This window comes from Alligator sinensis, unplaced genomic scaffold (assembly GCF_000455745.1).
Source record: "Alligator sinensis unplaced genomic scaffold, ASM45574v1 scaffold4_1, whole genome shotgun sequence".
NCBI classification, from domain to species: domain Eukaryota; kingdom Metazoa; phylum Chordata; order Crocodylia; family Alligatoridae; genus Alligator; species Alligator sinensis.
The window spans coordinates 4,132,206-4,145,467 of NW_005841887.1; the positions used below are offsets into that span (position 1 = coordinate 4,132,206).

The 13,262-nt window shown below is 47.9% G+C and overlaps 1 protein-coding gene across 1 annotated transcript in view; it reads left to right on the plus strand.

Annotated features, from left to right (window-relative positions):
- ITGB5 (integrin subunit beta 5) overlaps positions 1-13,262 on the plus strand; it is a 104,922-nt gene that overhangs the window by 22,093 nt on the left and 69,567 nt on the right. The window contains exons 3-4 of the mRNA XM_006017914.3: positions 2,116-2,365; positions 8,402-8,570. Of these exons, the coding sequence (XP_006017976.1) occupies positions 2,116-2,365; positions 8,402-8,570 (419 nt within the window). The remainder of the gene's footprint in view (positions 1-2,115; positions 2,366-8,401; positions 8,571-13,262) is intronic.

Genomic DNA, 13,262 nt, shown 5'->3' on the forward strand with positions numbered 1-13,262 from the left:
CATGATCATTTATGAACTTCCCAGATTGCCTCTTGGGCAACATGTTGTGATTGTCTGATAACTTTGTTCTTTTGTAGGCCCTCTTTTAATTCATGTCCTGTTGCATAACGGCTTTCCTGGATTGCAGTGAGAAAGTGCTACTTAAAAGGAAGCTGGGAGAGGACAGGGAGGGGTATTTATTACTCTGGCATGCTGCTTCTAAGATACTAGGTTTTAGAAGCCATTGTCTGGGAAGCCATTGTCATGGGCTGCCTGCCCATGGCGTGGCTGTTAATATAGAAACTGCCCCTCTTTGATAGCTTCATTTTTATCAGCAATTTTATTGTGCAAGTTGTAGGGGGAAACAATGAAATGTCATAAAAGGGGGCCTGGTTTGGAGATATCCCTTGATCTAAACCTGCCGGGAAGTCATTTTAAGGAGCTGTGTCTCCTGAACTAAGATACTATGTCTGCCTCTCTTCCTTGTACCCCATTGTAACTCTGTCAAACCATTGGGAGAGTGAAGATGTACGCTTGTGTGAGAGAGAGGAGAACTGGGGAAACTTATCTAGGACAAGGTTATTTGGGTAAATGTGATATCTTTTATTAGACCAACGAAATAGTTGGAAAACGTTCTTTGCAAGCTTTGTTTCTTTGAAAGTTAGCAAAGAACAATTTTTTCCAACTATTTATTTAGTCTAATAAAAGATGCCACATTTACCCAAAGAACCTTGTCTGCCAGCATCCTTAGACTAACATGGCTACAACCAACATCCCTGAGAAGTTACCTGGGGTTATCGGATGACAGGCAGGTTGTAATGTGCCATAAATCCCATGTCTATATTTAGTCCCAGATTTTTTTTATATCCAGTGGATTTATGAAGTGAAGTTTGTAGGCTCGTCTGCAAAAGGTGTTTTGTAAATTCCCGTGAGGATTAGAACTGAGAGACTGGGGAGAGGGTGGTTGTCTTGTGAGAGATGTGCACCCACAGGTAATGGGGCACTTTTGTCTTTGATGGATTTTTTTCGGTGTGTGTTTGTTCTGGCACGCGGTTCTCGTTTGGTTTCTCCTACGTAGCTTCCACCGGGGCATTCAGTGCACTGGATGAAATATCACATTTCTGGAGGTGCAGGTGTAAGATCCAGGAACGGAGATGGTTTTCTTGTGGGGCATAGTTATTATGGTGTTGGGTCATTTCATTTTTGTTTAGAAACTCTCCCTTTCTGCCTTCAGAATGAAGTGCAGCTCTAAATGACAAAAACGGTTTTTGGGGGGTGGAGGGACAGGGGTTGTCCCCAAATCAGTGCCTAATTGAGGCTCAGGGTATGTCTAAGCTACTGGTTCTCAACATTTTTATACTCAAGGCACCCCTCGGACAATGTCTGCCCTTAGTTTTCGCTTGGTTTTTTGACTTCAGAAAACTAACAGAGTAATTCTTCTGCTGCAAAGAGCTCAGAAAGACCACACCAGACCAGGACACTTTAACGCTATGGATTCCTATTTGAAATCTCTGAGGGTGTTTTAGGAATCGAGTATGTATACCTAGCAGCGCTAGCATTGCATGGCATGTCCCGCAGCACTCTTGACAGGATCTCAAGGCACTTGCTTGAGCTGGAGAAAGCTCCACACATGCCCAGACCTGGAAAATAGGCAGTGGAAAGAGCCTGGAAGCAACTCCAAGGTATTGCCCCTGCTAATTTGTGGGGCTGGGCGTGTGTGGAGCGAGCCTGTCGGGTACCCATCCCAGGCTCACAGAAGACAAATTTGGACCTTAGTCCAAGATGTCAAAAAACTTTTATCCATCCTCCTCTTCCCCCTTCCTGCATGCTTGTAGCTCTGCTGTGTTGGATTCAGTGAAGGAATAGCATATGCGTATGTGCTACTGAAAGGAAGGCATGCTGGGTCTGGGTTTTGCATGTGATACCAATTTTACATTGCAGCAGGAAGCTGTTTTGCAGAACCGTTCATACTTTCAACATGAATCTCTGTGCTTGTTGCTGGTAGTGGTTAGACTGATTATATAAGAAACAGAAGGTACGAATGAAGCCAGTCAAGTGGGGGCCGGGGTGAAAGGGGGAAGTAGTTCTCTAGGAAACATGTTCTTGACATTGCCTCCAACTTTTCTGTTCCTGCAGGGGACCAGACCTCTTTCCGAGTGCAGGTTCGACAGGTGGAGGACTATCCTGTGGATTTATACTACCTGATGGATCTCTCCCTGTCCATGAAGGATGACTTGGATAACATTCGGAATCTGGGAACCAAGCTGGCGGAAGAGATGAGACAGCTCACCAGCAATTTCCGGCTGGGTTTTGGCTCTTTTGTGGACAAAAACATTTCTCCTTTCTCCTACACTGCTCCAAAATATCAAAACAATCCCTGCACTGGGTAAGTGGGGTATGCCCTCTGGGGCAAAGCACCAAATGGACCAAGGCTGATGCAGGGAGCAGTGGGTTTGCAGAAGAGATGGTCTGGTAGATACACCACTGGACTGGTACTCAGGAGGTGGGGGATCCATTCTTGGCCTTGCCACTTTGGACCCCTATGCCTTATTTTTCCCCCCCATCTGTAAAATGGGGATAACAAAATGTACCTTCTTCATAAAAAGAGTGAGATCTATGGATAAAGAAAAGAACTAGGTGGGATTGGGATAACATATGTTGGGAGATGCCAGGCTGTTGTTAAATTGCCAGCATCGATGTTTCTTATAGTAACTGTGGCTGTATGCTACCAGTCATTCAATAGCACTCTGTTCAGCTGTGTGCATTGTGCTAATGGTTGAGTGTTATGCAAGGGGCATGTCACAGCATAGGTCATTGCAGGCAGCTGATCGACCTGGCTACACACACACAGAGATGACCCTAGGGGTGTGCAGGGGCTGGGGGGGTGGCATGCCAGTGGGGGGTGGGTGGCGAGCAGTTGGAGTGCGGAGCCGGCGGTGTGCGGTGTGGCCTGTATGGCACTGACCCCAAAGCGCGGGGCCTGGGGCAGTCACCCCGATTCACCCTACCCCCAGGGACATCCCTGTATACACATTTCCAGTTGCAAACTGCTTTCCTCGCAGCCCCTTCTTTGACAATGGTTCCATAGGGCCCTTTTCCCCCGAGCGCGTTACAATGCTGAGCATTGTTTAGCAAGCAGACAAGCAAACACAGCTTAGTGCTGTACTCAACAATGCATTTATAGTCTGGGCTAGCAGTGGGTACAAGCAGTGAAATTCAGATCTGATATTCAAGACGCTTGCTTTCTCTCCCAGTTCAGGGCTGTTCAGAGCTGTCACTCCATTTGGGAGCTTCTCAGCTCTGCAGAAAGACAAGCACTTGCTGCAAAAATCTGCTAAAGCCAGTGTTGACTTTCCCGGGCTTTAGTTTAAACCCTCAGTAGTGCCACAGACGCTATCCACGTGGGTAGGCAGACACAGTGGTCTGGAGGCTCTGGTGATTTTTGGATCAGACACATTACAGATGCCTATGCCTAGGCTTTCAGAGGCGCTGAATGTCTGCAGCTATACTATCATACTATACTATCATACACTGTTCGAAACAGGACTGAGTTCTGGAGTAGTCAAACTTCAAAGCTGACATCAAGATCTTCTAAACCACCAAAACTGATCTAGGGATTTTTTGGTGATGGTAGGTGCAGTTCGATATGCTGAGGAATGTGCAGACATAGGTGTGGTTGCTTCAAATCCTAGTCCAAGCTCTGATTCATGCTGTGACCTTGGACATGGGATTTAAGCTTTTTGCCTCCCTTTTCTTATCTGTAAAATGGGAGGGTATTGTTGTCTATCTTGTAGGGTTGTTAAAAGGATGAACTACCTGAAAGTTAGGATGGCTAATGAAGGATTGTGAAGTGCTTTGAAGGCATGTGCTAGAAAGTGTTGCAATTTTTTTGTTCTTTTAATGAGAGAGTATACTGGGTGGAAAGGTCTTGCACATATTACAAAAGCTCTTGATCATCTCTGCATCCCAGAAAGCACTGACATTTTTTGCTTTTTTAATGAGAGTGTGCTGGGTGGAGAGAGCTTACAAAAGCTATTGCTCATCTTTGCAACCCAGTTTGCTTCCCGGTTCTAGAGTTTTCCTGGCTGTGGTTTATTGGCTTAGGCAGAACATTTGTTGGTAGTTGCTGCTCTTGCCTGTACCAGTATAGATCCATTGAAATCAGTACTATACTAGACCACATGTGGCTTAAGTGGAGGAAATCAGGCCTGCTGGTGTCAGGCCTCCAGAGCTTCTGCTGGGGACATGTGGGGTGAGAGTTGGACTTGTGTTAAATCTCAATGTTTTTCAGTGAGAAAGGGGTTTAATGCTGAGCACGGGTGGAAAATCTTACCCATGGTAACATTTGACCTTCTCAGCAATAAACTGCCCAAGAAAGCTGTGTTCCACGAACTACAATGTCTGGGAAAACTCGTGGTTGAGCAATATTTTTCATTAACAGGCATTTTTTGCATGTCTCTCTTCCAAATAGAGCCTAGAGGTCTGAGGATGTTCTGTTCACGTCCAGATCATCTCGGTCCTGGCACTGAAAGCATGGGAGCTAGTTTCATGAGGTTCTGGCATCTTGGGCCAAAGACTTGACTTGTCCTTTGAGGTTTCAGCAGCATCCTGCCCTTTACTGGAAAACAGACTTCTTCTGTGTTGGAAATGACTTGGAACCAAGATTTTAGGGCTGGCTTTAGACCTGTGCTTTCAAACAGCATCCCTGAATTCAAAAGGGTTCAGACTAGGTGCCTGGTCTGGTCTCTAATATCTGGACTTGGTTTCAGACTGCTTTTGGGAAACTTGACTAGATGGTCATTGACAGCCAGCTGAATGGGCCTGATTCTTGTGCGCCGTGTTAAATGGGTCACTGCACTGACTTCAGTGCCCTTGCACCATGTTTTTAATGGCATAAGGGAGAGAAGGGTTGGGCTCATTCTGCTGATGTGGATTTAACTTCTGAGCGTGCAAGTCAGAGCTGCTTCATGTGCAGAGTTTATAGGAGAGGACCCAGCTGGCTGTGACCCACCAAGAAATACCTCAAACAGGCCCTTCCACCTGCACTGCTCTCTCTCAAAACCAATACGACGTTACTTGAAGTTGTCTGTGCTGCATCCGCTGTGTTCCTAGCCCTGGGATAGTGCTGATGTGAAAAACCCAGCCTGGCTGAGCAAAACTGGCAGGGAATGAAGAACTGGCTCTGACAAATGTTTGCACCTTGAAGGCCGTCCTGTGTCAGAGCCCATTCTTCTGAACGCTGGGCTCGCCTGGTACCGTTGACAAGGCACCAGCATACGTGGATGGCTATCTGCCATAGTGGTACTGGATACCCTCCCCTTTATACTCCCCCCCCCCCGCTATATGAATTGTGCCTCAAGTATCTATGCTCGGTCATCTTCACTGCTGGTGTCTTCCGATTTCAGGGGAAAGGCTTCCAATCAAGTTTGCAAAATCTTCCAGAAAGGTGGCTAAGATGATAGTTAGCTTTGAATGACTGGGTTTGTATCTTGTTAAATGGGAGTGAAGGAGGCTTTGTTGCAGGGGCAGGAGGTGGAGGAAGGGACCACTTACACACTGTTTTAAGCAAGCCTGGATTTGGTGAGAAGTTTTGAGAAAGCCCAGTGGTTTAGCTGGCACACCCCATTTATTGATAAGGGGTTTTGAATTCTCTCTTACCCACTTATTATCTTCTCCTGGATCCCCATTGTATTGCCATGGAAGGGGGATTGTGTTGCTGTGTTGCTTTTGAAGAGAACAGATCTCTCATTTATTAGGCAGATTTTCCCCCTCCCCCTGACATTTTGCTTGTTTTAGGCCAATATAAAAACATCTTGCACCCAAAAAAAGCCACGGCCAGGGCCAAAACCACTCTTGGGAGCCTTTTGCTGAGCCCCAGATAAGTCAGGGCTTCAGAGATCACCAACACCTGGAGTTGAAACTCAAGGCAAAGTTGGATCTTGGAGAATCTGACCCTTCTGCTTACAGGCATCCCTTGGGGCTGCTCATGTCCTCTCTTTCCAGGCTCCATCTCCTGTTTTTGGTCCAGTCTAGCTAGAACAGGGGTGGGCAAACAGCAGCCCACAGACTGGGTCTGGTCCCCCAAGGGATTTTATCCCTCTTGTGGCAGGTCCCTTGGCCCCACCTGGCCCTGGCACAGGGCACAGCACAGGTCGTGGCGCGTGCAGCTAGTCCCACCGCCCTTGGGCATACAGCAGGGCTGGGGTGGCATGGTGGCTGGACTTGCTTCCTGGCAGCCCCGGTGGCAGTAGCTTCTTCCAGCTGCCACTGCCAGTCTCCACTGCCAGACCCGGCCCCACTGCCTGGGGGTACCCTAGCCCGTCCACCCCCTGCCCACTGCCGGGCTGCCAGACTGGGTGGACAAGGACTTTATGGAGACTGGCTCAGGACCCATGCAGGCAGGGTGCACTCAGCTGGCTGGCTGGGATGGGGCCGTGGGTGGGCAGGGAGCAGCATCTGGGAGTGGGACAGATGGGCAGGGGTAGGGCTGAGGCTGGGATTGGGATCTTGGGACCATCACAGCAGGGTGGGGTTGGGGTCTGCAACAGAGCCACGATCTGCTGCCTGTACACCCCTATGATGGGCACTGGTTTCACAGGCAGGGGTGTGCGGGGAGCGGGTCATGGCTCTGCCCCCGGTCCCTGCCCTGCACTGCCACCACCCTGATCCTGATCCCAGTGCCACCCGCCCTTTCCACCCCCAAACCACTCTCCACCTGCCAGCAGCCCCATTACACTTGTCCAGCTGAGCACACCCTACTCGCATGGGTCCCAGACCTGTCTTCATGGAGACCCTGGGATTGCCAGGCAGTGACAGCGTGAGGCCAGGCCCCGGACCAGAGCTACATAGGGAGTTTCGGTGGGCTGTTGTGGGGCGGGTGAGTGGGAATGCTGACCTGTGCCCGCTCACCAAAACTCCCTAAGCAGCCTTCCAGCCCAAATAACCTAACTGCCCACCCCGAGCTAGAAGCTGGCTGACCTGCAGTGTACAGGTTGCCACCGCACCCAGTTACAAACACTGCTGTGTCCCATAATTAAATGCATGCACAGTAACATAGAACAAATGCACAGAGATTAGCCATTGTACGACATACACTGGCACCTGGGCACATGGCTGGAAATATTTTGGCTTGTAAGGAATCTGAATTCTCAGTGGCTGTATTAAACCAAATACTCCCTTGTTAAAAGCCTCTTACAAGCTATCATGTTATACCAAATAGTTCCCTGAGCATAAAGCTGTCACTGGGGGCCTTTTAATTGTTCACCATGTTTATCTTGCATGCTAAATGGATCAGTAAAAGTCTAACGCTCTGTTTTCAATTCCTTTTCCTTTACGCGCCCCCCCCCGCCCGCCCGCATATACACATGCTCTTACTGTGTTTCCACTGAATTAATTCAGCACTAAAGTAAGGCCTCTGGGTAGCTTCAATAGCTGAATGTCAGCAAATTGGGCTTGAAGTTCTTAGGTTGCAAAACTGCTCCTGCTCCAGCAAAACAAGCCTGGAAGCTGAAGCTGCCTTCATATGGGTCGCATGTTTGTAGGAAAAAGTAATGCTGAAGATTGTGCTCTCTCTACTGAGAACTTAGTGCAGGGTGGGCAGAAATGGGTACAGGGACGGGCTGACTCTGCCCCGGACTGACTCGGTAAGCTGAGACAAGTCACTTAGCTTTATGTCACTCAGTTTTGCGGGATTGAAAGCCCGAGATGTGTGTTTGTTCACGTCACTTGAGTACTGTGCAAATGCATGAGCCAATGTTTGTACACGGTGTTTAATGTGTAAAGTGGGTATAAGTGCTAAAGATGGTCGGCGATTGGGATGGTGACGGAGTGCCTCATCTGTAAAAGCACTGGACACCAGATGGGAGTGCTTATCCAGGAGTCCACAGTGGTCTGGAGAAGCCATGGTAGTTTGTGACGCTGGGTGTATCCATCAGCCTGGGTCTTCTGCCTTATTGAATTCGGAGATTTGGTTCAGTGCTCACAGTGCAGCCACTTAGGAAATAATTAAATTTTGAGACGACAAAGTTTTCTTTTATCTTTCTGGTCTGTAGACTCAAAGAGCAACTGCTAGCCCTATTTTACAAGTGCCAAAGCTTAACTGAAGGTCTGTGTTTTCCAAACAAGCCTTTTTTTTTTCCTCCTTTCCCTCTTCTTTGTTTTCTGTGCACACTTTTTTTTTGGCATTGAGAAACTGTGAATCCTGCTATAACTTTCTGGAAATCACAGGGGACCAGAATATCTGGGATATATTTCTAGTTTAAGCGTCTAACATTGTTGTGGCACCTAAAATGAGTAGCTGTATTGAACTCTTTTGTGTTGGGCAGTTTGCCCAGAGGGACTGAGCTCTGTTAGACCAACTCTTCTGTATTATGCAGGCAGTTAACCAGATCGTCTTCATCTTATTTCTCATTTCTGCTTCCAGCTACAAGATATTTCCGAACTGCGTCCCGTCCTTTGGCTTCCGCCATATCTTGTCTTTGACGGATAAAGTGGACAGTTTCAACGAAGAGGTTCAGAAACAGAAGGTTTCCCGAAACAGAGATGCTCCAGAAGGCGGTTTTGATGCAATCCTGCAGGCGATCGTGTGCAAGGTGAGTCGCCTTGGCTTCATATACTCCCTGGTTTTAAAGCAAAAAAATAGAAAGGAGCCTTTCAACAAATGTCTTCTTGCAATGTCAAAAGAGAGACACACCCTGGTACATGGAGCCATTAACTTTTGCAGGGGGCACATAGAAAGCTAGTCCAATAAAAGTTATCGCTCCCAACTCCTACTGCTTCTGGAAGTAGGAGGCTGTTTTGATATACCTCTTTGTGCCTAGAAGAGCCAGAGTAGTAGCTCACCTAGCTCAAAGGAAGAAAGGAGACTCCTTTCAAATGGGAATTTAGGCCAAGAGAATGGTTTCCTTTGGTAGATCCGTGGGTGCCCTTACTGATGCCTTGGCTACCATTTGCATGTGCTTGAGTGGAGAGGTGGAATTTTTTTTTAAAGTGCTCGTGGTGTCTGCTTAACATGCTGAGTGTGAGTTGTATTCTGTTTTTTGTCAAGGCTGGCTCACATGGAGGGTAAAAGTCCTTAGCTAGTAGTACTAATTGGCATTCCTCTTCCAGCTCCGTCGGTAAAGCCCTGGGCTCTTAGCACTGACAACTTCAATTCTGTCCCCTACCATTTGAGCTGTTCGAGCGAGTTACGGATGTGACATGGCAGCTGGAGTTCGAGTAGTCAGACTGCCAGGCCTCCGTGTCACTGCAGCATACGTGAATTGTACAGCGGTATGCTGCAAGCATAGGAATTGCCTTCTGGCTCTCACAGCTCTCTTCTGCCAAATAAATCCTTGCTGTCCTACTTCTATACGATGGAAAAGCATCACAACCCCAGTCATATACTCCCTTGTGTGATTTCGCTGCATCCTTTGGGCTGGGCTGGAAAATTTCTCCATGCAAGGAGCAGCTGAACTGGCTCTCTCTGTCTGCCAGCTCAAATGCTGCGGTGGAGGGGGAGAGGGAAGGCTGTGTATCTCAAACTATGAAACTGGGAGATCTTTAAAGGAAGCTGTCAGTGCTGTTGCTGTCTCTCTCAGCTGTTCGACCCCTGACATCTGGTTCAGCTAGTGACCATGTGTCTAGGGCTTGTCTTTTATCTCTGGCATGCAATAAGGTTTTTGTTTGCTGCAGTCCATTGCGCGGTCCTGGCAGGATGTTTTCTTCTGCGCCTGCACTGGCAAGTCGGGGATTGTACATATCTGGAGACAGCCCTCATCTTTAGAAAGGGCCCTTCTGATAAAGGTTTAAGGCAGTTTGGCTTGATCCTGATGTACGCAGTGTATGGGTGGGAAAAACTCAGAGTACAGCATCTGGTTCACTGTACAATTTAAACTCTTTTTATGATTAAATGTTCCCTTCTGGAATTTGTATAAACCGTGTTTCCTTTGCCATCCTGGCACAAGTGCTATTAATGGCAAAATTACAAGCTGTTTTAGTATCAATCTAAGCAAAAAGTGTTTATAATTGAGGTATTTAAATTGCATCTAGGTCTTATTTTGTTAGACTTTCCTTTCTTCTTTTAAAGGAAAAAAAAGGACATAAGAATGATTCCATTTAATTTCCAGGCTTCTGTTGGTTTGTAGTATTGAATAAAGTTATAAAGTCTTCCTCTCTGCCAAAAGTCACACCTTTTAAGCAGCTGTGACTCCAAGGTTCAATATTGAACATCCTACCAACGTTTAACATGAATAACATTTGCTACCGGCAATATGCATCTCTGCAAATTTTCTTGGAGTTTCTCGCTGAATTGGTGGGATTCAAAGGGTGGGGAGGAAGTGTTTTGGCTGGGGGTTAGTTTGAACTTTCCTGGTATTGTGCTATCTTGCAGATATTTAAAGTGCCACCAACATGTTGTATAACTATAGTAGGAAACTTGGACTTGGCCCTTGCAATCGTAGGTAGTTCAACTTCAATCCAGAAGATCAGCCTCCTAATTCTTAGCAGCTGAACTAAAAGCTTTGCGACTAGCTCTCACCCCTAGGCAGAACATTGCCCCCAAACTAGGTCTCACACTTGCACATGAAGGGGTGAAGCATGGCTCAGTGGTACAGGTGGTGACCTAGAAGCTAGGAGACCCTGGTTCAGTCATCTGCCTGCCACTGACATCCTGGATGACCTTGACCAAGTCACTTCATTTCCTGCAGGAACCATGGAAGAAGTATCATAGTACTTAGGGTCAGAAGGGACCTAAACAGATCATCAGGAACGGGCAGGAACGGGTGCCGGGATCATAACACCCCAGCCAAATATCTATCCAGCCTCCTCTTGAATCTCTCCTCTTGAAAGTTTGCAAGTCGTGGATTCCTCCAGGTTACTTGTAATCTGCAGTCCCTCAAGCACTGTTGATACCAGCATTAGTTTGTACGAGGGACACAAAATGAATGAATTTGTGACTAGGACCAAAAGAGCAAGCGGGTTACAACACAAGCTCCGCGCCCAGAGGCAGTCGGGAGGTAGAGGGCTTCTGGGGCGAGCACTCACAAAATAATTGAGCTGCTGTCCTGAATTTGCTTTTGTTTGAAGTGACTGGGGCAGCACATTGGGCATTTGTGCACTCGCGTGGCGGCACAGGGTGACCAGGAAGCTGTTTTCCTGTACTCCTGTATGTGCCTGACAGACATGAACCCATTACAGATCTCTAGATGAACTCTTAGCAGCCTGTACTCCTCCTGACTGTTGTGTCTCTGTTTTACACCCCCAAGTTGCATCCTGCCTGCATACTCCAGTCCTTCCAGTTTCCACTTGCTTCCATATGAATCCTGTATTCACATGACATAATTAAATTACCATGCCCAGGCTGCTGGGTGCTGTGCTCCAATAGTGTTTTTAACACCATGTGAGAGAGCGAGGGAGATGATGCCATCAGTGCCCCAAGGACCTTGCACCTCTTAGACAGCCCAGGCCATGGTCTTCTGTTTCGAGCAACAAGTCTGAAACCCCTTGTTGACACAAGACTGTTTCCTCCAAGTGTTTTAATATTGCCACCACTTTCCCCTCTTTAATCAGCACCTATGGGTGCCTGTACACAAGTCCGTAGGCTGCTCCAATGTGTTGTAGTTGCAGTGCAGCGGAGCGGGCTCTATTAATCGAGTCTGCTGGAGCGTGGTCATTACCACACCGTAGCCAGCCTCTGTCTTGTGTATCAGCGTCCCCACGCTTCAAAATGATGGTGGGGGCACTTTAGCTAAAGCCCATTCGACAAGCTTTAGATCAGGGGTGGGCAAAATGTGGCCCACAGGCCAGATGCAGCCCACCAAGCCATTCTATCGCGGGACCCCTAAAAAATTTAGAAAATTAATATTTAGCTGCCCCTGGCTGCCTGTCATGCAGCCCTCGATGGCTGGCCAAAACTCAATAAGCGTCCCTTCTGCCTAAAATAATTGCCCACCCTGCTTTGCCCACACTGCCATTTTGAAGCACGGGGATGCTAATACACAAGAGGGTCCGGGTGCTTTAATTAGAGCGGCTTTTAGAGCCATTCTAATTAAAGTGCCTCCCCTCCCCACACACACACCCCCACACACTCCCGTAGCATGTGTAAAAATGCCTTGTGCAATAGCTCCGCGTGGTAGACTTCAAAGGCTTGGAAAAGCTTTTGATGGAGAGAAGCAGAAAGTCTGCTAGCTAATTGTGTTACATCCTTCAAAGTAGCATTGCATCTTGAATGATAAGGTGAATACTACTGCTAGTCACTGAGGGCTGTTTTTCCCTTCTGTCTCACGACCAAAGACCAAGGCTTGTGCTTTTGGTAGTCGGGATCCCCAGGTCCGCTCCCTGCTTGCGACCTCTAACACTAGTGCAGTTTATTGGACCTGCGTGCAGTTAATGTGGTAGACTCGCTAGAAAGGAAACGGTTTTCACGTTGCTTTCTGCACATGGGCTGAAGGGAAGGAAACCGCTGGCAGGGGAAGATCTGGCTGTTGTCTTGATCATCTTTTCCAGCCCACCAGCAGGTTGGTTATGGAGCTCAGGGCACCATAATTGCAAAGGAAGTTGCTGGCTAAGTTCTCCGTAGATGTCGGAGACCTCGAGGACCCTTCCCTGGGGCAGCACTGTCACTGCCTGTAGTCCAAGGGGACCAGAACCGAAAATAAGCACTGGCTTTCCAAACAAGTACAGGGCAAGCCTTTCCTGTAAGCATTTTGCTTTGATATTTAGGTCTTCGACTCCCAGCACTTCCTTTTCCCCTGGGTATTTACTCTGCCCAAAACTTTCAAGGGTGATTAGAGATGTCAAGTGCCTCAATTTGCACAGCCACTGGCGGTAATATCTGAACACTCGTGACACACGGGCCAGGTCCCGGAGGACTGGAAAAGGGCCAGTGTGGTCCCCATTTTCAAGAAGGGGAGGAAGGAGGACCCGGGCAACTATAGGCCAGTCAGTCTCACCTCCATCCTAGGCAAAGTCTTCAAAAAAATTATCAAGGCTCACATTTGCGAGAGCCCGGCAGGACAAATTATGCTGAGGGGAAACCAGCACGGGTTCGTGGCAGGCAGATCATGCCTGACTAATCTAGTCTCTTTTTATGACAAGGTTACGAAACACCTGGACACAGGAGTAGGGGTGGATGTCGTATACTTAGACTTCAGGAAGGCCTTCGATACGGTATCCCACCCCATACTGGTGAACAAGTTAAGAGACTGTGACTTGGATGACTACACAGTCCAGTGGGTGGTGAATTGGGTGGAGGGTCGCACCCAGAGAGTCGGGGTGGATGGGTCGGCTGCGACCTGGAAGGGTGT